The sequence below is a fragment of the Diadema antillarum genome, unplaced genomic scaffold, assembly GCF_040938485.1.
Source record: "Diadema antillarum isolate AM-2024a unplaced genomic scaffold, OU_Dant_1.0 seq00000764_RagTag, whole genome shotgun sequence".
Classification (NCBI taxonomy): domain Eukaryota; kingdom Metazoa; phylum Echinodermata; class Echinoidea; order Diadematoida; family Diadematidae; genus Diadema; species Diadema antillarum.
In genome coordinates, this window is record NW_027271654.1 from 1,082,874 (window position 1) to 1,107,235 (window position 24,362).

At 38.4% G+C, this 24,362-nt stretch overlaps 1 protein-coding gene across 1 annotated transcript in view; it reads left to right on the plus strand.

Moving 5' to 3' along the window:
* Positions 1-975: 975 nt before the first annotated feature.
* LOC139738678 (PDZ and LIM domain protein 5-like) overlaps positions 976-24,362 on the plus strand; it is a 113,686-nt gene continuing 90,299 nt past the window's right edge. Inside the window, exon 1 of the mRNA XM_071649301.1 lies at positions 976-1,274. Coding sequence (XP_071505402.1) covers positions 1,176-1,274 — 99 coding nt within the window. The 5' untranslated portion in view covers positions 976-1,175. The remainder of the gene's footprint in view (positions 1,275-24,362) is intronic.

The window sequence follows — 24,362 nt, forward strand, 5'->3', positions numbered from 1 at the left end:
AAAAAAGGTATCAAAAAGGAAATATCTTTCAACAAAGTACAATAAATTCATTCACGATGTAATGTTTATTAAATTGTATGTGGCAGAGCAGTACATACCATAAATTATGTTTCCTAAAAGAGACAACTTTACGGCATGAAATCTCGACATTGACAATGGACGACCTGAGAGTATAGAGGGAATATCTATCCAGAAATCTGAATATAGGGCCTATCGACTAAATTACTGGATCTTGTTCATCGCCTATGCACAATGCGGCATGAGAGACCACCAGATGCAGAACGAGACCGGGTTGAGAGTGCCATCACTTAATCTTATAGTTGATCATTGCCCGGTCAAATGGTCATAAGTCACAGAATGGTAAGTTTTTTGCTATTTCTGAAGATTATGAGTGATATGGAGATATCTCAGATAGAAAATAAAGTAAAGATAGCTAAGAGTTTAGCAGTATCAAAACTTACAACTAGGCCCTATTTGAAATCATCTCATAGTCACATTTTTTTTTTTTTTTTTTTTTCACGCAGATGCTGTCACGGCATGATAGTGATGTTCAGGAATGTAGCGGCTGTTTCGATTGGCATTCTCATTAAGTGTATACCATTGTGAATTAGGCTATAACATGTAAGCCAATGCTTCTTGTAAGGTGATTATTGATCACTACGCTAGGGGAGCCAGTGTCTCGCTTTACAAGTAGGGGACACACTGCTATTTGTGAAGAACGGTGAATTCCTAACCATGTTTAACCCACTATTTGCATTTAAGAATGAGTCAAGGATAAACTACGGGAAATAATGTGTATTTGGTACGCATGTGAACAGGAAAAATAACACACTCTATTAATGAGAGTTCATGTTCTTCACAAAGTCAGGTACGCATTACTATCAACTCATGCGCACTACTTTCCTAGACAGGGTACCCCGGATATGCACTCGCCACTACTAGCACTGCACTACACGCATACTTCCTACTTCACATAGCTTGCATTCGTTGCATTTGCTAATTGCCAGGACCCGTGTTTGTTGTGTGTCACTTTTTCGTCCTCCGTCCTTTCTTGTTTTCTCCTCCTGAGGCCGATTTCGATCCAATTCTACGGATATTTGTAGTTTTCTGTGGAATTTACCGTGTGACCGTGCTGTTGGTGTGAGATCGCCGCAGGAGCAGAAAGCCCCAAGATTATGGCACAGAGGGTAAACGTGACTATAGCGGGGCCTGGCCCGTGGGGCTTCCGCCTCGCCGGTGGGAGGGATTTCAGCCAGCCGCTGTACATTTCGAAGGTAAGACTACGTGTGACTGCATAGGTCGGATCGGGCGATTCACCGATGACTGCACTGTTGGGTTTTTCGGTTTTAAAGGTAGGGGATACCTTTTACAGACCTCCCAAAATGCAGCAAAACATTAAATATGAACCTCAGGGGACTTGTTTAGGCCACTGCTGAGAAATTTGGAAGTCAACAGTTATCTACAATTTGAATAATGCACAAAACTCAACTACTCAGTAGTTCTGTGTGTCAGCCACACTTAAGCCTCTTTGTTGCAGTCTTCTGTATTTTTTATCTATAAACACAAATCTAAAAGTATAAGAGCTGATGTAATAACATATAGAGTGTGTGGCAAGAATGTATATAGAAATGTTTGTAAGTTTTGATGAACTTTCTTCACAAAATATACATGATGGACACACATGCAGTGCATGGGTCTGCAAAGGTAGCCTAGTAATGTACTGGAATTTACGGTGAGCCCCGAAAAAAATTCAATTCAAAATCTAACGGTCAAAAAAGTGTACTAAATGTTACCTTCCACTTTCAATACTTTATGGGAGTTTCTAAAATGATACTCTCTTCAACATACCACTGTATTTATACAACTCTTCATTTAAGGCATGCAAATGGGATTCCCTACCTTTAAGTCATCATGACCAGGAATGTCAGTTAGCATGATGATGATAATGATCACCGTCATAATCATCGTCTTCAACATTTTCTTCTTAGGTAACTTAATACACAGCCCTGTCGCTGTACAGAGAAGTCGCACAGTGTCTGGTCGGGCTACTTTTTCTACGGCAATGTGATCAATTAATGCGATTAATCTCTGACCTGGATTTACCGAAACGAGATAATGCACTCGATGTAGACATTATTTTAATAGGTTAAGATAGGCAATCCTGCTGTAGCTTTCTCTATTGCTTTCATTTCCATCGAGATATATTGTGAATTGCATCTTGTTCACTGTATAAAAGTACAACTACAAATACCGTTTTTTAAATATTTTTTTATCAACTAAGCAGTTTTAAAGTTCGAAGATGGAAATGAGGTGTGGAGTAAATTTGAACTGTTGATTCGATGCAAAAGTTGATGATACTTAAATTTACAGTCCTTTGCCTTGGCACTGGGATGCGCTTCAACAAAATGAGCATGTATGTGATGGTAGCATCATTGAGTCATACAGCTGACAGAAGCACTGTTTTGCTGTCATTATAGATAAAACCTCTGTACTGCAGAAACTTTAATACCTGGTAAATTTACTGAGTATAAATTTACATTAATCAGATTTTTTTCTTTCTTCAAAGACTGAGTAAATCAGAATGGTCCATTATATTTGAGCAACTGATGTACTGTGCATGCCCCTCCCTGTGCCCCCCTTCCCCCTCCGCCCTCCCACTCCCCACCATACCCCCCCCCCCCCCCCCCCGTGCCCTTCCTCTCTTGTCCCCCCCCCCTTCTAGAGTTATAATAAAGAATTTTTAGGGTACATTGCATATATGGACGAGTCAAATGTGTGCCTTAAACGTGTTTTTTTGTTTTTGTTTTGTAAGTACTAGTATTTTTATACTGTGAAGTGTGTCTAATATCCTGTATGCCCATTTGTAACAAAATGCTTTTTTTTCCTTTTTTTTTTAAATTAGATTTTTTGGGCCTGATGTTACCATCATAATTTGATGAGAGGTGGCCCTAGATTACCAACTTGTAAACCATAATCAAAATAACTTATACACTGTATGCATATACAAAATAACAAAAATCATTTCTTACAACAAACTAATCAAATACGAATTAACACAATTCTTAAATCTTTGAGTGTTCAGTGTAGGCAAATGCAAGCGTTGCATTGATACGGGGGGGGGGGGGGGGATCAGATAACAGTAGATCTACATGTATACATATAACATCCAGCTATTTTCTACTGGGAGTACCAGAATATGAGAAAAGATACTATTCTCAGTCATCAGGGTTGGCAGTTGAAGAGGGAGACAGTTAGTCGTATTAAAAATTCTGTATATTAGTATAAAAAAAAAAAAAATCATGGGGGGGGGGGGCAATGGGGATGGAGGCAGAGAAAATTTGTATCAGCAGTGAACTTACATAGATGCTAACTCAGTGGTTCTATCTAGCTACGATTCATCATGACAGTTATGGCAGAAACTGACCCTGACATTTGTTGACAACTGAAAGATTCTACAAATGGTGCAGTCATTTTTTTTTTTTTAATATTTAGAAAAAGTCATCTCCTCCCCATTGAAAGCAATGTGATGCAATATGTGGCATATATTTAGTGGTTTAAACTTGTGCATTGACTTTCATTTTTTGATAATCTACTGATTAAGGTCAACATGTAACTGAGAGGGTCAAGTACAATTTGTTTGCAGCACATTCATTGTATACATACCTTCAGAATCCATTTCTCATCCTCAGCGATATGATTAATGACAAACCAACTCCTTGAATGAAGGCTAGACTGGGGCTTTCACTGAAAGCCAATCTGGTGCTGGATCATGCAATGTAAGCAAACCACCACTCACTCCATGACTCACCCAAAAGGTGTCGAATCATGAGTGACATCACAATGGATTACGAGATGTACCTGTGGCTGATTCTTTGAGGGGGTGGCTGGAGTATGAGGCGTACTCCAGCCCCCGCCCCCGGCCAGTTCTACATGTGCTTTCACATCATTCATTGCTGTTCATCATTATGATGATAAAATTTTTATGATCTGTTGAAATCCATAGTCTCATGATCTTTGAAAAGAAATTATTAAACATATTACACACTGAAATAAGATTTACCTAATTCTATTCATACTAAAAAATCAAAACAAAAAAACCCAGTGTAATGGTCATGTTATTAAAGAGTAGTATCAGTGTCATGTCTGTCACGTGACATTCCCATGACTCCTGTGAATCTGAGACCTGTCAGTTTTTGGCGTAATTATTACATTGCATTATTATCACAAAATTACATGTGGAGGCATGAATTATGTGGGATGTTTGTGTACACTTGGAAATTGTGCAATGTTTTTATGATCAAAAGTTTCAGAAAATTCTGAATGGATTGATTAGTATCCCTACCTGCATTATTAAACTTATAAGTAACAATCAGTTAAGTTCTCTCTCTCTCTCTCATCAAAGCACTGAATGCTTAGTGCAGATAACAATCTCTACCAGTATGTTAGATTGATCATAAGTTTCATTATTGTTTGTTTGACCCATACTCCTTAACAGTTAAGTCTGCCTCTGCCTGTTACTTGTTGAAAGTAATCCCAAAACTGCAGTTTCGTTGAAGCTATATCGGGATGAACAATCCTTGTTGTGCAACAACAAGGGTGCAGAGGTGCCATAATCATAACCCACATATTTACAATAAAAGTCTTTTTTTTTTTCTCTCTCTCTCAAGCTGTTTAGATGAGTTCATTCGGTTGACCCCACCCCTCAAAAAATAGAAAAAAACTTGTCAGCGATATAGATTGTCAAAAACAACCCAAATGGATGAGGGAGGAATTATTTTGCAACAAAGATGGTTGGCTGATTACCAGTAACCTGTCTAAACAGTGCCTTTTAGAGGAGTAGATTAGTTCTCTGGTATTTGGCATCAACAAGAATTGAGGTGCTCTACAAGCAAGATACCACCAGTGTTTGGTCATTCTGTCTCCTGTTTTCTTAAAATTCTTTCATTTCTGTGGTTGTTTTAGGTTCTTTTCTTCTTCCTTTCCCTTTTGCCAAGCCCCTGTGTACAATTGTACTATAACTGTCACACAAGATTATCCCAGGTAAGCTAATTATCTGCGGAGAGCAAACAAGAACTGTGGTGGTCGGAGATTAAATGTCTAAAAGCTTGTTTGTTGTGATGACAGGGTATAGAGCTGCTAGGGTTTGCTCATGCCCACACAAGTGTGACATAGTGAATGGACTGAGTATAACTATTGTATGTAAAAAGAATGGCACCTCAGTAGGTAATTGATGAATGAAAATTGAGTTCATGTAGAACCTATGACATGTAATATGCTATACATATCTAAAGTCATATAAAAACCTTAAATTACTAAATAATAGACTTTCCAAGTGAGCCACAATATACCATTATTTCAGAGCACCATGATCCATTGATTTGTTTCTCAGGAAAATTTCCAAGTTCATGCTTGTAGCTGCTAAAGTATTACCTTGATAGTAGCAGTGATTGGGTGTTTTTAGTTTGAACAGATATTTGTAGATTTGAAAGAGTACCGAAATTGTAATCATAAGACATTTATGTCAAAATCCTCATTATCCTTCTGCTTTCGAGAGTCTTTGAGAGGGGTATGCCAGTAAATGCTGATGCACAGAATGTGGAGAGGATCAATACTGGCCAGTATAACAATACATGCTCTTGCCATCTAGTGAAATTCCTTTGGATGAATTTTGCTTGAAAGAATGTCAGCATTGTTGTGGATACTCCCCGAAAAATGACCTGTTACAATTGTGGGCCTTTGTTGGAATGACTCCAGTTTGAGTAAGCTATGTTTGTTGTGTAAACATTTGTATTCTACAAGCATTCCACACATTCCAAGGCACACACTCTGGAATAGAGGTGCCAGACAAGCTCAATAAAGGGAGAATAGAAAATACAGCTGTAGATGGATGTATTCTGGTTGCTTTTGAGTGGAACCTTGATGCTCCTTTCTTTGGATTTCTTTGGTGTGTGGTGAATTAATCTTGGGTTTTTTTTTATATGAATCATATTTTTGCATTTCAGTGGTGTGTCTGTGTAATGGAAGTACTATTTTGTCTGTCTACTCACTTAATACACCACTTCAAACATTTTTTTTTTCCATGCTAAGAAGACCCACTGTAATATGAGAAAGTTTGATAAGTATGTAAATAAAATAATAATGTATATCCAGGTAAAACATTTCAAGGATGTGCAAAGGTTGTCTAACATGTGTTGTCTAGCTACTCATGATATGCTAGCAGTGATGCAGTGATAAAGAATGTCCAAGTGATACATCATTGGCAATTCCATCACCTTCAAGATTCAGTCAAGTATCAAAGTGAAAACCCATCAGCTACGTGTAAACGTTCAATAATCGTAATGCCAGGGTAATTCAAATTTGTGCAATGGGTCTGTGATTACACATCAGACCTACTTGGTACAGCGTTCATGCTGAGCTGTGCAGTAAGTGGGCGCCTGTATTCACAAGTGCTGGGCTGTCCGTAATGGTTTATTGTGATTGGACTATTTTGCGGAGGAGAAAACTTGACTGGTAAACAAGGTACCTGCAGCTTTGAGTGCCGTCCCATAGAGAAGGAAATTAAAATGCAGCGCCACAAGGGCATAAAGCAGCACCTGGTGTGGAAATACAAATCCATCATTTCAGTTTTCTCCCCTTTCAATTTCCTGCTCTCATACACACATAGATCTGTAAAAAGTGGTCTCCTGGTGGAGTATACTGTGAAACATGATATATTCGCGGCATGAAATTTTCGCGAATTGGAGCCGACGGCCTTTTTCGTGGCATGAAATTTTCGCGAATTGCCAGTGGCGTTCAATGCATATAGTGTAGACAAGAAATTTCACGTGCATTTAAATTTCGCGAATCTTGGCGCTCGCGAAATTCGCGAAATTAAAATGCACACGAACATTCCTTGTTTTAAAGTAAATGATAACTAGCAGTACTCTAGAATTCACTCTTTCCCTCCACTGATTTCAACATTGTCATTTTAACCCATTGAATATGAGTCCCGAGTATCCTCGGGCAGGGATCTATGGGAAATGCGTGTTGTCGCAAAATCAGCCCTGTCCTCAATGGGTTAAGACTGGGAATTTGATAGACCTGAAAGCAGATGGTGGCTTTAATTGATTTTGGGATACATCTTGCCATTTTAGTGTTACTGTATTATTGACTGTATATATGTGATGTAGTATTAAAAGATTACCCAAAAACTCTATGAACATACAGTCCAGGAATCTCTCTCCTTCCATCTCTCCCTCTCCAAATTTTTCCATCTCTATCTCTGCCTTTCTTTCTGTCTTTTTCTCTTTTTCTAAAGAATGAAAATGAAGAGGGAGAAGAGTAGGAATATAAAGACAGAGAAGGAATATTCAAAGAAGAGCTAGAGTAGGAATGAGAAGAGGAGGATGAGGGAAGGAAAGATTGGTCGATCATGTGTTAGTTTACAGGATATTTAGGACCGACTATTCTTGTACCGTAAATGACTGCACCCTATTCTCAGCGATAGTCAAATGAGTTGAAGTATCGGTTGAAATAGTGTGACTGTCGGACTGTTGTCTAGACACGCCCACTCTGCTTTCTTATTTGCGCTGCTAGTCTACACCTCTGCAGACCTGTTTTGCAAACTTAGAACTGCAAAGCATTCCAAAGACAAGCTTGACAGATGTGTATAAAGTGTTATACTAGGGTGTTTAGACACCGAAAAGTGGCTGAACTGATGTGCACATATTCTGTGTCACTACTAGCACAATAGTTATCATATCTGTTTAAAGAAATACTTGTACCCCATTACATTTAATAGGCCTAAACAGTTTCTACCAACTAGCTATTTTAGTACTGTATACTTGGACTGAATTATGTGTTTGTATTTACTGTTGTCCTATAGAGGCTTGATATGAAAATTTCACTAGTGTAGTTATCATACCTATAAGTAAACACCAATGTGTTGTACGTCTGTTGAGTCTTCTGTGTGATGTGGGTACTCACATACAGTTGTATGTCACTTCATTACGCACTGAATGCAGTGTCCAGTGTGTTGGTACTAATATTGAATTTTACAGAGCCATCTCACATCAAGGGTGAGGTGATGAATAGAAGAGGTTTGACCCTATTGCCAGTGACTGTCAACAACCAAAATAATCCTTTCATGGGCAAACTGTTTGTGAACAGGCTTTGTGGACGGGTAGACAGACACCTGGGTTGTCCAGGAGGATGTGCTTGAATGCTCCCAGAGAATGCCCACCTGAGTGAGCATAGATTTGTGACGAATGTAGCAAGTGCTTTTTTGATAACAGCAGAAATGTAGCAAATAGTGATCCTCGACTAAAGATTGCTTGGTGCACTTTTAGTAGGTAATAATTCTTTACCCTTTTATTTTCTCTTTGTTCACTGTGCACTCTTTAAAATAGTACTTCAGTATTGGGCAGGGAAGCGTGCAACGTTGCATTGAAAAACATGGTGTATTGTGACTTGACTTGAAAACCCCCTGAAGGATGGTGGTGTGGCAAACAGTATTTTGCTCTTCAAATAACAATGATCAGCAGAATTTGGGGAATGGAGGAACAGATTGAACATTAAGTGGAGATTGTGGGCTGATTTTGGCTGATTTGCTGTATTCCTCAGAATTTTACCCAGTTCTTTATTGTTTAGAAATGCAAACCTTGAACTGTATGTAGGCCTAGATACTGTATGCAGGATACTGTATGAGCAAGTAGTGACACCTACAAGTCGGGCAGTGAGTCTTCAAATTTTACGCGTAATTATAAAATTTCTCCCAAAATTGGAAATGTGTGCTTGTTGAATTGTCTAGGACTGGAGTAATAAATATTTTTTGTACAGTGTAATATCGGAAACGCTTGCAAAAAATATAATGGCTCCCACTTAATCTAGAGTGTTCGGGGAAGTAGCTTTTCTCCCTGTAATATAAGGTGGGGATCCTGCTGAAGTGGAGGCTGGTTTTTATTGACCTATTAAATCACTGCTTATGGAGAAGATGACCCTCCATATTAGCACTGGAGAGGTGTGAGCAGATGCTGATGGCACTCGATGTACCCGCAAGCACAATTCTACCCTATTGCATAGTCCCACAAGTGAGGTCAAACTGCAAATTTTCAGACTACACAATCAGCAGAACGTATCTAGGATTTGTTGAAAAAAGTAACACTTTTTGCGAGGAAATAAGCTACCTGTAATTATTTCTCTGGATTTAGTCATATTTTTAGACATTAATGAGGAACAATGGACAAATTTGGCCTTGATATGTTGCAAAAACGCAGGTTGTGTAGTTAGGATGAATGGTGAAAAGAACGCAAATAAACTTTGTTACAATGTATACAGGATTTCGTTGCACTTCACCGATGTTCCTTCTAAAGCGTTTAGATGGGTGACTACTGTACTTCTAAAAGAGATTGGTATGATATGGATTACAGCCTGCACATAATATCATTACGCAAACTGGAGAAAAGATGTGAGCAGATTTGGTGAGCAAAATGTGTATTTGTATTTTATTTCTTTTAGAAAATGCTTCATATAAATACTGACATCTTGTGTTTACTGTGCAAGATATCTGATGCAAAGAATGAGGTTGGATTTCTTTCAACCCCCCCTCCCCCCCCCCCCCCATGATTTGCAGTAAGACTACATCATGTAATAATGATCTTCATTTTGTTAGAGAGTAATATTCAGGTCAATCATGTCTTCATTTCTTGGCTGAGGATGGAGTATGGTATGCATAATAGTAGATCTAGAGCAAATTGCTAGAATACATGAATTCATAAGTGTGTATCTGCACAGTACATTCGTTGTGTGCACGAATGCCATGTCTGCGTGTGCAGCTGTAAGGCGGCTCCCCACACTGCACGTATGACAAAGCTTCGAGCTGTTGATGGAAGACAAGGATATGCATAGGCTGACATGAATGACTTAATTGAATTACTTCCTGTCATGTCAAATCCCCCGGTCAACAAGATTTATGGCAAAGTTTCGCAGCACCTGACTGTTTTCACGCTCAAAAAGAAGATCTATGCAAGGACTGGGGAGATGTTCATATATTGGGAAAGGGGGCATGGGGGGGGGGGGGGGCGGTGGATGGAGGAGAAGTATGCGACTTGGAAGATAAAATTTGATTAATTGCTGAGACTTGTGGTTATAAATTGGTCTGTGGGGAGGTCTCATTTGTTAATATACCATATTTACTCCAGGTGCCTTGCTGGCTGGACTTTTCCGTTCATAAAAATATTACACTCTTTGAATTATGTTTGAATTGGAAATGGAACTTTGAGGTCAAGTTGCGGTTAGTAAGATTGACACAAATTTGTGAACTTAATGGAAGTGGCTCCCCCAATTTCCTCATCCAGTCAGGATGATGGTTGTTAAACCAGCCTTTTAATGCTCTAATTTGAGTCCTTGGCTAGTAAAAGAAAATAAATAAATTTTTTTTTGGCCTTTTTTTTTTTTTACGTGGGAAATGAGTGTTTGATATTACCTCACATGTCATTTATTCAGACATTTCTGAACAAAATTCGGATAATGAAATTCAAGAATTGATGTAGAGCGTATTCTTGACACATCTTTGGCTGAAATTTATTTTGGGATTAAGCAACGCTGCCACTGTGATTCTGCAGGAGGCGTCCGAAAAATTCCCTACCTCTCCATGTCTACATGAAGAGAATATCACACAGATATCTCCCTGATTCTGGAAGTGTTTTGCTCTTTGAAATGCTCGTATCGAGCAAGTTTCTCCCTGGCCACGTTTGAGCGCTCAAAAAGCGAACTAAAGCTAATCCAATGCGTACTGTACCATGCAATGCCTGATATATGGAGCGTTCCAGCACTCTGTGGAGAAACCGTACCTCATTCGATATTTTTAGAGGGGAGTCACACATTTGTAGCAACAGGGTCGTGCACCTGGTGCGCTTATGCTGCTTACAGGTGCCCCAAACAAAAAGAATCAACTCTTTGCATTATGATGTATGTGCGAGCTGCGCAGATTCTTCTCATACGAACTTCTGGTACGGTTATGGGCCACTTTTGAAGCACATGGGGAAGTGGTCCACTTTTGGCTCGCTACAGTAGAGTGCAGTACGGTACACTTTCAGAGCATTCAAGCATACCTCTGGCACAGATTTGGTACAGTAGGTCCCATGACAGTTGCTCCTGCGGCAATTGCTCCCATGACATTTAAGTCAATCATAAACTTATCCACAAACATAACCCTAACTCTAATCCTAATCCTCATATCAAACTAAACCTAAAACCCTATCACAACCCTAACCCTAACCCTAAGTTGGAGAAAATAAAACCTGCAATAGTTATTGCAGGAGCAAATGTTGTTTCAGAGATAAGGTATTGTATGCTTCAGGATAGTGCTCAAACACACCCCCTGATTGCATTATGGAGTCTCCATGACTTTGATGGGTGAATGTTAGCAGCCCTGGATTAGTTCAGGATAGTTCATTTATGTAAGCAGTTCTAATTTGCGAAAGGTCATGAAACAAGAAGCAGCATTTTATTGCGCTGAAATGTTGTGGACAAATAAATTTCTACCCCATATTGGCCGCCAAATGTCAAATATATATTTCGCTTTACTGTGTAATGACAGCCAACTATCTTTGAGAAAGCGCAGCTAATCCTCTTGAATAGTCCACAGAGGCACCTGTTCCCAAATGGAATAGACTGCAAATCCCCAAATTAGATTGTCTTTTTATAGACACCCTTCCCTGCGTATCTGAGTGGCTTGTGTTATGGTCTCGTGTGGGCTTTGTACCTGTAATTACCTGTAAAATTGAAGCAAAGGCACTGTACTTTGTCATGTTCTCTGATATGTTAGTCACTGATTCTTCACTTACACTATGACCAAGATTGCCATCTTTGTTGGCATGTAGAATATCATGTCAGATGTTAGAATGGCATTCAACAGTAGCTTTTTCTCACCCACATTTGCTTTGAAGTTTGCCAATTTGCTGTTTCATTAGAAAATGGGTTTTTACCCTGAACACTTGTCTTGCAGATTAGAATTCTCCTTTTATAGATAGACCTCTTGGTTGGAAGTCAGTTGTTGGAAGACACACAGTTATCTGAAAATATCAGAGAACTGTGAATGTTCGGGCTTATTTCAGATGTTGTGTTGTATTTGTATCTTCTATAGATGTGTACCAATAGTTTTTCTTCGGTTGTACCTGAGGCACAGTGCTAGTGGGAAACATGGTGAATATCATCACAGCCATGCCCCATGGATGTTGCATTGATATTAATGCCTCATAACTCATCTAATGAACATCCCATATGGATGGACATTGGCTAAATGGTTTGAGGAGCTGGCAAACAGGCTATCATTGTCCCCCGAGTGACAGGGCAGCTATGCCCTTGTCTTCATGCACAAACCTACATTGTAGTCTGATTCTAGACAACTGAAGTGATGGTTTCCCATTCGATACCACAGGCTCCATTCCATGAAGCTGCCAATCAACACAGGAGCAGTTCTAGCAGGGTCTTGTCAACATCCATTGGCCTGGGAGAGGATTCAACATTACAATTCATGTCCAGGGTTGTGTAACAAAATAGAATTACAAATAATATTGATTTGGAGAGAAAAAAAAAAAGTAGTCTCAAGTACACCATACTTCCTATCCCCTTTTGATCTTGGTATTCTTTATCAATTGAACTCATGATCAATGCCATTATGGGTGCATTTGAGCGCTCTCCTAAATCGAACCGAACTGTACTGAACGCACGCCAGAGGAGCACTCGAACGCTCCTAAAGTGTGCCATACCGAACTGAACTGAGCCAAGAGTGGACCACTTCCTGATGTGCTCCAAAAGGGTACCAAAAATACGTACCCAAAGTTTGCATGTGAAGAATGCACGTAACATGCACATACACATTTGATGCAAAGAGTTCATTACATCTGTGAGTAGTTTTAGTGCACCAGGTGAATGACCCTGTTGCTACAAAATGCGTGACCCCCTCTACATGTAAGGCTAACTCATGAGGTACGCTTTCTCAGCAGAGCACTCGAACATTCCAAATCCGGCCCAGTACGGTTCGGTACTCTTTGGTTTAGTTCGCTTTGGTTCACTTTTGAGTGTTCGAAAGCATCCTAAATGTCAAGACCATCCTCTTTTATTGCTCCTCTGAACTTTTTTGCTATTCTGTCGTCATTGAATCATTGGCTGAATATCTATTTATGAAGAAGCTATAAGTATGATATAGTGAATGTTTATGTGCAAGCCAGGTGAAGACGTCATGCGGCTCTGACATCACTACTTTTATGGAAGTCCATAATTATAATTGTATTGTATTTTTGTTTTAGTGAAAATCCGACTGTTCTTGATATTAAACTTTACTCTACCCACCGAAGTTAACTTCATCAGGGAGTAGAATTTCTTTGCAGAGGTGTTCTAGAATATGTTATTCCTTCATTTTAATCTTATGAGGAACATTGAAAAAAATGTCATTTCAAGTTAGTGCTAAGGCGGAATATAAGAGTGAATCCCCAGAAGGACATAACCATGTTGGCAAGCATTGCTGCCAGGGTTGGAAAATGTAATTGCTACAAAGTGGAGTGGGCATGTTGTAGAACTGGCTGTGATTATCCCAATCATGCCTCCATCAAGAGCCCAATTAAATCTGCCACTTTTAAGTCTAAGATTCTGTGATCGATTGCAGAGAGAAAAAATCAGCCAATTGATTGTCGCTTCGGGGGAAGATAATGCATTTGCTGGGACAGCGCACAAGTTCATCATGTACAGCAGTTCAAGTGGTTCTAGAACTGCCCTTTGTAATTCGATCTGAACCTCATTTACAGATGTGTTTGTTGGCATGTCAATGTGTATGTTCCTTTGCTTTTATTTTTTAAGGAAGGGGTATAGACACCTTGTATAAGATCTCCATAAAAGTTTTCCATCCTTTCAGTACATGGACTGATATTTGCTACAAGATAGGCCTAATCACTGCATAATCACTGCAACTGAAATATCGTGGTATCTTTTACCATGGTATTCTGCCAATGAGAATAGTGACAACAATTTACTGTGGTAGATAGTACCATGATAATTCCAGTGTGAATACACCCAATGACTCTTCAAGATAGCAAATTTGAATTATTGGTACCATATATTGTATACGCCATATATTTAGATAGTCTAAATTTTTGCGAATTGGGACTTCCCGACGATTTCGCGAGTGCTTAAGTTCGCGATCGTGGAGTACTGTACTGAATGGAGAAATGTACCTGGTATACTTGTGTGTCACATTCATATCGGGATCGGAGTCATTATTTTCGCGTGTCTTTAATTTTGCGAATAGCACCTGACTCGCGAAATTTGCGAAAATAAAAACCTCGCGAAATATTTGGTACAATAGTCTGTAAGCTCTGTTAAGTGTGAACTAATGTGTTAGAAAGTAAGGAATGTTTGTGGCCATTGAAAATCAGTGAATCTATCATTTCTTTATCCTTGAAGTGGAAGTTGTGTGACATCAACTTTATTGCGAGGTCAGGTAAATCCTCATTCAAACTTCTGAGTTCTTTAAAGGACAAGTTCACCTTCATAGACATGTGGGTTGAGTGCATGGAGCAATATTAGTAGAACACATCAGTGAGAGTTTGAGGAGAATTGGACAACCCGTTCAAACGTTATGAATTTTTGGAGTTTCTCCTCACTCAAGGCTGAATGAGAAGACTACTATAGCTTGTGATGTCACATGAGTACAACGATATAAAGAAAGAATAAAGAAAATTCAACATATTTTCACTTTTCTCGCATAACAAAAGAACACTTGACTTCTCTCTTTCAGAAGGCAGGGGGAATAATATTACCCTTAATATATGTCAGTAACATGTCGAAGAAATGTGCACTTTATTCAAAAAGTGAAGTTTTGTGAAATTCTCTTTTATTTTCTTTATATCGTTGTACGCATATGACATCATACACTGTAGTAGTCTTCTCATCCAGCAGTGACTGTGCAGATGCTTTAAAAATTCATAACTTTTGAACAGATTGTCCGATTTTCCCCAAACTTTCTCTGATATGTTCTACTAATATTGTTGCATTCACTTAATCCACATGTATATGAAGGTGAACTTGTCCTTTGAGGATGTCGTGGGTAGGAATTGATAAAAGCATTCTTCAGGAGGATGTCTGAATGTGCAAGTTATGACATCTCATTCACTTACTGGCATATTATTTGAAATCAGAGTGAGTACTAAAAAGATACTCGTTTCCCTCTCCTAGGCTTGGGTCTATTTCAGGGGGATTATGGGGTCCACTTTGTCAACATCACTCAGACATTCAACAAACACTCATTCACCGGCTTGCCATGGTTATAAACATACTATCAATCTTGGAAACCAGAAACCAGATTTACGGATAGGAATTCCTGATAAAGTAGGTTGCTATAATCTGGAGTGACATGGACTCTTGCACGATGCATTTAATTCCCTTTAAAAAATTTTGGTCACTAACAGTATGTTACTTTGAAAAATGGCATGCTCCAGGAATGGGACTTTTTTTTTTTGATAGTCACTCGTGATTTTCTTTACCTGCTGTCTTTTTGATACAAAAACTTTTGGTCTTGAATTCCTGGAAAATAAAGAGTGACTATAATTTATTATCATATGGTTACAGTAGCATGAAAGCGAACTTGTATGGCATTTTAATCAAACTTGTGTGTGTGTGTGTGTGTGTGTGTGTGTGTGTGTGTGTGTGTGTGCAGGTGTGTGTGTGTGTGCAGGGTGGGTGTGTAAATGGGTGGGTGGATGAAAGGTGGATGAGATGAGAGGTGGATGAGAGGGAGTGTGTCTGTCTCGGGTAAGGAGGTGGATGTAGTGTAGAGGGTGGGGAGGTGGTTTAGAGATGAGAAGGACGTTTTTTTTTTTGGGGGGGGGGTTTAAAGTTTAAAGTTATGAGTAGTTGAGGGTTGGGTATGGTGGAAAGGTGGGAATGAGGGTGGTTTATGTTGTTGTTGTTGTCATCGTTCTTTTGATATAATAGAAATTTCATTTCCTGTTTTTTTAGTGTTTGGCTAAATTGCTCACAAATGTATATATGAATTCTGCTTGTTTGTTTTGTAGTTAAAAAGGAATGATCGGATAATTCATTCTATTTCCTCTCTTCTGTTTGATATCTGCCTTAAAATGAATTGAATGATTATTCTTGTTTTATGGATTATGGATTATGTCTCATAACTGTAGGAATATCTACATGATTTATGACAGATGTTATGTAGAATGTGTGTAATTTTTTTTGAATTGTTATATTCTCAAAGGAAATGGAATTAATAAAAAGATCACTGAAAACAAAAAAAAAGTGTGTGTGTGTGTGTGTGTGTGTGTGTGTGTGTGTGTGTGTGTATGTGTGAGTGTGCATATGTGTTTGTGTAGATGTAGGTTTAGGAGTCATTGTACAGATCAATACATGTGAGCTTGAAGCAAGTGCAGTGTACAAAGTATCAACCTGAGGTGAGACAACATGTGAAACTGATGTTCACACAATGTTGTAAATGAGGTGCTCTGTTTGGACTTCAGATCGTTTTACGAGAAAGATGATTCATTCTGTGGTTTTTTGCAGTGTGATAAAGAAACAGGCGTGCACAGTCAAAAGTCTGACACAGCATTTGCTTGCTGGTGGTGTTGTGGCAAGGAAAAGGTGTGAAAATGTGACAGAAATAGGTAGACTGCATCAACGGCACAGAAAGGCTAGGAATATAACTAGCGGAACAACATTCTGATAGCTGTTATAGGAATCGTAGGATTATTGGAATGTTAGAGATGGTGATTGACGTACAATCATCTATCTATGCAGTTGCAGCCACATTTATTATTGTTGTGAATCTGTTAGTTTCTGCCAATTGCCATGTGCCAATGTGACTGGCAGAAGGATGTGGGACAAGAAACACCTAGTGCCCCTCTGCCTCTTTCACCAACTTTGTGACAGAGTTATGTACCAATAGTATTTTAGTTTTGGGGCAGAGTTTAGCATAAGGTTTTTCCTTTGAAGACACCATATAGGTGGCCTACACTTAATGTAAAACAAGGAATGTTCGCGTGCATTTTAATTTCGCGAATTTCGCGAGCGCCAAGATTCGCGAAATCAAAATGCACGCGAAAGTTCTTGTCTATACTACATACATTGAATGCTGGTGGCAGTTCGCGAAAATTTCATGCCGCAAAATAGGCCGTCGGCACCAATTCGCGAAAAATTCATGCCGCGAATATATCATGTTTTACAGTAACTCACTAAGGACAACCACCTCAAAATGCCATGGCACTAGACACAGAGAGGTTGCCAAGGGTATTTGAAGAATAATGTACCTCATTGTAAGCATCGCACCACTCCTGAGCATGCCACAGAGTACAAGTTTCTGGTATAAACATTAGAGAGCCTGAAGTAGAAAGATGCTTGCAAATGCTATGTCACCATGTTGAAAAGGTTCGTTAAGGCACAAGTGTTTGAGAGTTGGTCAGGTGTACCCCAAAACCAAGCTAAATCCTGATTACTATAGAGTTTTGTGTTCATGAATTAAATGTTCATAAACTGGCAGTAAAGACATAAATAATTCATTATGTGTGTTCATCGGTGCATGGTGACGGTTCAGCAGATTTTGAGAGTGATAAAAGTTTCAAACAGTGTACATTTCTCTCATACATGTACCATATTATGATGAAGGATGCAAAAATAGCAATGGTCGTGAACTATCATGACAATACAAACAGCCCCTCATGTGTCAACAGTGACACCTTTGATGGGTATTTAAATGTTTTCCAGCAGTGTCATACCAGGCATTGATGTGACATGTATGATACTATTTGTTCAGCCCAGCAGTACAAAGTTCATAACAGCTATTTCTGTCTGGTGGTTTCATTCTTTAGTTCTCTTGACTCCATCGAGCATTTTAGGTTTATCTTCTTTGAAAAGCTCTGAAGCATGACATCATTACCCTAAGGCAGAGATAAATGCCATTCCAGTGATCCATTACTTTGGTCACTGATGAGGTATAAAGGCCCATTATAAGGATGTGGAGTCCACATCCTTATATGGAAATTGTATTTGTGTTCATGTAAAGGTCAATATCATGCCTACCGAGTGGTAACTCTTGTGTAACTTGATGTCATCTTGATATGACAAGAGTTTTTGCTTCCTGAAAATCATATTGAGAACTTACAGCGCAATTCCAAATATATCAAATACCCAAAGACAAAACAAAACAACCAATATTTACCGACCGATACAAGAGGCTTTTAATGTAATGGGCCATGCAAGAAGTAGATTGGTCTCATTTCAAATCCACACTGCCATCCCTTTGATAACTAAATTCCTGTGGTGCACCTGCAGTGTTCTTGGTAGTAAGCTGTATTTATATCCACATTAGCGAGTCTAATGATGTAAGGCGCTTAATCAAGTGGCGCAGTGGATGCTTTATTACCTCGCAGCACAGTTTTTCTTTCTCTTCTGAACATAACCAAAAGTTCCACTTTCCACATACAGCCGAGAATTGTATCTCGCTGTAAAAATAGCTCATCCATGGAGAGCCACAATCAGATATCATTATGTCTTCTTGTCTTGTTAGGATGACAGGATTAATATTAGCATAAATTGTTAGATAGTATGTTCACATTATGTAATTAATTTGTTTAGTATCATTTTGAAATGGCAAAGGAAAGTTATTATTTTACAGGTTTCTCTTTTTTTCCCCTGAAGTGAAAAACAAAAACAAAAAAACCTTCAGATGTCATCAAAGTAAGTTCAAGATTTGATATCTGGAACATAATCAACATTTCAAGAGGATTGTATCACAAGTTTTACTGTTCTCTTATTTTCCCTGATATTTCAACCAGACATTCAAATGAAATGGACTCAAGAGTGGATTTTGTGATGTAGTAATCATAACTAATTGCCACAAGAAAAGAGAATCATTGTTCATTTCAGTACTAAGTACATAATTTAGGATGAGGCTTAGGTTTGCCACAATTTTGATTTTATCTTCATTTAGCGTGGTTGGAAAAAGTTGTATGGTATATATTCTAAAAGTTTGAAAAATGCAAAGTTTTCTGACATTTTGCTGCATATGTGTACTATTTTGTTATGATCTCTTCCTTTTTAAACATTTTTATTTCATATTTGATACCTATCCAATATTGCCAAAAAGGAAAAGAAATATTTTAAGAGCAAATTGCAATATCACTTTTTTAAAAGTGTCTTTATGAGACTGGGATGGTGGGTATTTAAAATCGTATGGAAGCTTGTGAGAATGTGGCCAGTGGCTATTTAGAACCAATCACATGATTGGTCCTAATGGACTCAGGAAGACCGGGAATCAATCTCGTTACGTCCCGGGAAGTCTTCCCATGTCTGCCCTGGGCACATGACATTTCGCCAAATTCGGAGGGAATTCTGGGATTGTTGGGTCACGGAGGGAAAGGGGGCGTCCATGTTTTGCTTCATTCGGCGCAGGATGTTTTCAGTTATAGCCCTGCAAACTGTTGTACCATGTGACCCTCGGGGGAAAATAGAATTGGTGCCAAAAATTGATTTTAGGTGATGAAAGCTGACGACAAATTCTGTCTGAGTTGTGTGCAAATGGTCTTGGATCTCTTTCTTGTTTTTCTCCCTAGCCTTGGATATTGCCTGTATTCTTCCTGCTATGTAGCTCTCCAAATGAGCTCAAACAAAAGCAGTCCTACCGTCTGGTGTTATTGTCAGGATCTTTCCAAAGATTGATGGGATTGCAGGAAACCATTTCTTACCCAGAGTGGGAGACTCGAGTCTGCGAAGCATGATTTATATCCCAGAACATTCCCACACCCTTTTTTCAAAAAAAAAGGTGGATATACATGTAACTTCTATAAATCCAACTTGTCATGAATCTGTGAATACAGTGGCAAGAAAAATTAAAGAAAAAGCAGGAAATGATTCATCTGCAGTAGATGATATTTTCTGGCTTGCCGTATGATTTATGATATGTTTTGTTTTATCCTTTGTTTGCAACAATGAAATTTGCTATTGAACATCTTCATGTATTAGATCACAGAGGCAGAGAGCACTCCAAAACTCCAAGAGTGCTGAGAAGAAATTGAGGGATTTTAATTTTTTTTTAAAACCATTTTTCATTTTTATTATCAAACCTCAGGCGGAAGTTTAAGCTAATATTTAGCGCACTGTAGTGATGTCGATTAATGTGTGTTGATCAATGTCAGGGGAGAATGAAAGATGCACTGAAGATAAGGTCATATTTTAAACTGAATGGTGAGAAGTTCTTTTGGTATTCTCGAATGATATTAGATATAGGCAGCATACCACACATGGATTTAAGATGCTGAACAGCCCAATATTTGATAGAAAAGTGAAGCTGTGCTAGTATTTGTGTGTACATTGTGTGTTCTGTGTCATTTAAGATAAGTGTGAGGGCATGCAGTTGACAATATTATTGTCCCATTACATTAAATTCTGTAAAACTGTGAAATCCACTTGGACAAGAAAAAAACAAAAATATTTTTATTACTGTAATGTGAGGAATGGCTCTTGGTTATAAAAACATTTTGTCGACACTGAGGATCTCTTCCCACAACTAATTTGTTGATGGGTTGTTTGTACCAGCCAGGGCGTCTGTTCTATATCAATATTGAATTCATTACCAAAACACACATATCGCATGCATACATGTAGTTCTATACACAAGCCAGTTGGAGCAGGCAGCTATGTATCACAAGGGTATCTGCGTGCACTGCATTGTACGACCTGTCAATTCAGTTCGCACTGGGGCTTACTTTCTTCTTTTGTTTCTGACCTTGTATCCAACAAATGGCAACCTGTACAGCTATTTCAGTGTACTCTTTTGTGTTTGTGGTCTTTGGAAAATGGGAAAAGTAGATTCTGATGTGTGTGCTTTTAATAGAAATTAGGTTGACTTAACCCCATGCATACTGACTCTGTGGAACAACAAGCTTTGCTCTTGAAAGAAATGCTGAAGTGTATATATCTTGAGAAAGGATTCAACCAAGATTACACATACTGTAAAAGTAGAAATTTTCGCGCATTTCGCGCAACCAGAAACTAGCGCAAAAATAAAAGCATGCAAATATTTTTGCTTGCGATGTGTTCCAATAGCTGATGTCTCAATTCCGCGGAATTAGAAACACGCTAAACTCTTCTTACTCGGCCGAGCGCGAAAAATTAGTCGCGTGAAAATATCAACCTTTACAGTACTCTAATCAGAAATGTGATAGTGCTGCAAAAGTTCACATGAAGCTGCCCTAATTTTAATCAACTTGTTTTATAGTACACAAATAATGAATGTTTATGAGTGCAATGGACAGATTATTTCATGAGGTGAAAGATGAAATGATCCATTCAACGAGGTGCAGCCGAGTTGAATGAATCAATTATTTCATCTTTCACCGAATGAAATATTCTGTGCATTGCACGAATGATAAACATTTACATTTATGTAATATTTGTTTTATATAATGCCTGAAATAGATCCTTGTCATTTGATGTTTTATGAATTTAGAAACAAGAGAGAATCTAAGATCGAGAGAGTGCTCTTTGAGTGCTTTACGATAGCGCGCTGTTGCATACACACATACTGCAAACATAGCACGTACACGCGATGCGCAGTGTGCCGGGCTCTCGGAGTGCAATGGAGCAAATCGTATGGACCCAAAATTGCACGGTGAATGGAGCCACAATTGCACGGATAATAACGTCTTAGTGAAATGGGCCGAATGATCAATGTCAAACAACCAATCAAATGACAAGGATCTCTTTAGGCGTTATATAAATGTTGTTGATGATAGCAGAACTCCATGAGCTCAAGCTTGAAGTAAGGGACCTGTACAAATGTAACCATTTCTGTTTGTGACACACTGAAAACATTGTCAGGTGTGTTTGCATTCCATTTTGGTGAGATCATTGAAATCAGGAATGTAGAGTTTGCAAGGTACACATTTATCATAGTAGATTTCACCAAGGAATGTTTTTGTCTGGAAAGATAAGTGTGATGTATCTGCAAAATGAGTTTGTGAAAGTGTTCATGTACTATACATGTGAGTGTGTGTGTGTGTGTTGTGTATTGTGTACCGGTACAGAATACTTAAGTGATGATGTCACAGTCTTTTGTTATAGCTTGTGTTTGAACCAGGTGCAAGCATGGTTTGGAACAATAGTGTTTACAGATATTCAGGCCAGCTATAAAGGTTGTTACGAACCGGTTTCCATGGTGATGAATGGCTCTGACAATACACTTTGGTACTCTATACAATGTCTTTATGTAGGCCTAGATAATAATATGCTTGTGAATGTTATTCTGAAATCTTCGGCTAAGGTGATTGATTTAAAACATGATACAATGCATTGTAAGAATACTACTGGTAAGTAGGGACATACTTAATAAGTTTGTGGATATTACATGAAGTGATGATGGACCACAAGGTTTTTGAAGAAGAAAAAAAAAAAAAGATTGGTGAATCAGTAGTAAAACTCATGTTCTTTGGTCTTTTTTCATAATTTGCATAATTTACAGTGTGAATGATGGATTTTTGTACTTCATTCTGTAGCCTGATTGAAGATACGGACCACCCTGGTAAGAAAACACAGAGTAGCCTAATGCTCATTGTGTTTACACATTTCCGGAAGGCTTAAATACTGATGTCATTGATGCAGCAAAAAGTAGTCTCCCATGGGGTACCTAATCCTAAAAACTATAAGGATGAGATGGTCTGGATTAGCCTTTCTAGGAATTTCTTTTTTGACGATGTGTAAAGAACTGTATCACCTGCATCCTACAACTGTATGTACGGCCAACTGTGCGCCAGATGCGGGGCTTCTACCGGTCCGCAGACGACCCTTGGTCTTAGGTAATGTCAGTCTGTAGTATCAAATCTGCATTCCTCGAATTCATCACTGACAGTGAAGCGGTCGGCCGTGGCTCTGTAGCCATGTGCACCTATGATTGTTGAATTCATGCACAGTGGAACCATTAACTCCTTAATAGTCAAGAGGTCACAACTATGCCTCGTAAATACGGGACATTTCTTTACAGTCATAGTTTGTCTGCTTGCTATATGGGTTATATCAGCCATGCCATAGAAGCCACGTTGATTGACATTTCAAATCTGTCTTTTGTCTTGACACTTGCATGCTATTAATATATATAGCCTGACATTTTGGCGAGATTCCAATCCTATCCAGTCAAATCTAGTCTTCCTTCTAGTGTGCTGTATTTTGTTGTTGTTATTGTCCTTACGAGGTATGTAATCATAGTGATATTAACTTCTTAAAGACATGATTTACCAAATGAAACAAAAATCCAGCTTTAGTGCTTCAAAATAGTTCTAAAATGTGAGCCAGGGATAGAAACAACCAATGTAAAAATTTGAATCAGTGTAATTTTCATAGTTGAATATTCAAAATGTGAACACTGGTTATAATAAAAATTTTGCTAGATTAAACCATCTACAGTTATGGTTTATTGAGAAAAATAGTGATATCTCCATATATTTTAGGCTTTACTGCAAAATTTTTATATAGTAGGATTTTTTGTGATACACCACCTCACCTACAGATATGCATCAAATGTGATATCTCAAAAAATTTTTAAATCACTGCTCCCAATGGTAAAAATTGTGTCTTTAGTCTGTGTTAATAATAAAGATCCCTACAGCTGATAATTGCTTCATGCACCAATTTAAAAAAAGAAAAAATCTTTTTAAATATACAAATACACATACATAGCTTAAGAGATTGTCAGCTTCTTTTCTTTTCCATTTTGCTATTGGTGGTTTTTGTGCATTTTTCTGGACTCCTAAACACGTAGAAAATATTACCATAAAAATTTATGAAAATGACCTCCTGTAGATGTTGTAGACATACACCTGTCTATTTCTCCAAGAATGTGTAATTTTCAAACTTTGCATCATATCATATTACTGAAACCCTTTTAAAAATAAATTGTATGTGGTGACATTCAAAAAACATAACCAAGCTTGTTAATTCAAAATCTCACTTAGAGATCATGTACTGTAAAAGTGGTTTCTTTCGCGTACAGAAACTTTCGCGGTTTCCATCGGTGCGGACTTTTTCGCGTGTGTTTAAATTTGCGGTCTGTAATGATAGCATTGTACAAGCGACGACTTCAAAACATTTTCGCGTGATGTTAAATTCGCAGTTCAACCTCAAAGCGCGAAAAGCGCAAAGATAAAACCATCGCGAAAGAAACCACTTTTACAGTAAGTGACCATAAATAATCTTGTTGGGGGTTCATAAAGTGCAGTAATGGCAAGTGTCGGTTTCAGACAATACCTTTCCGTACCAGAATGATATAGCTAGCTCTATCCTTTGGATAGATAGGTTGTAGATTATTTTAGGCAGCTGTGTCTTAGATAGATTGA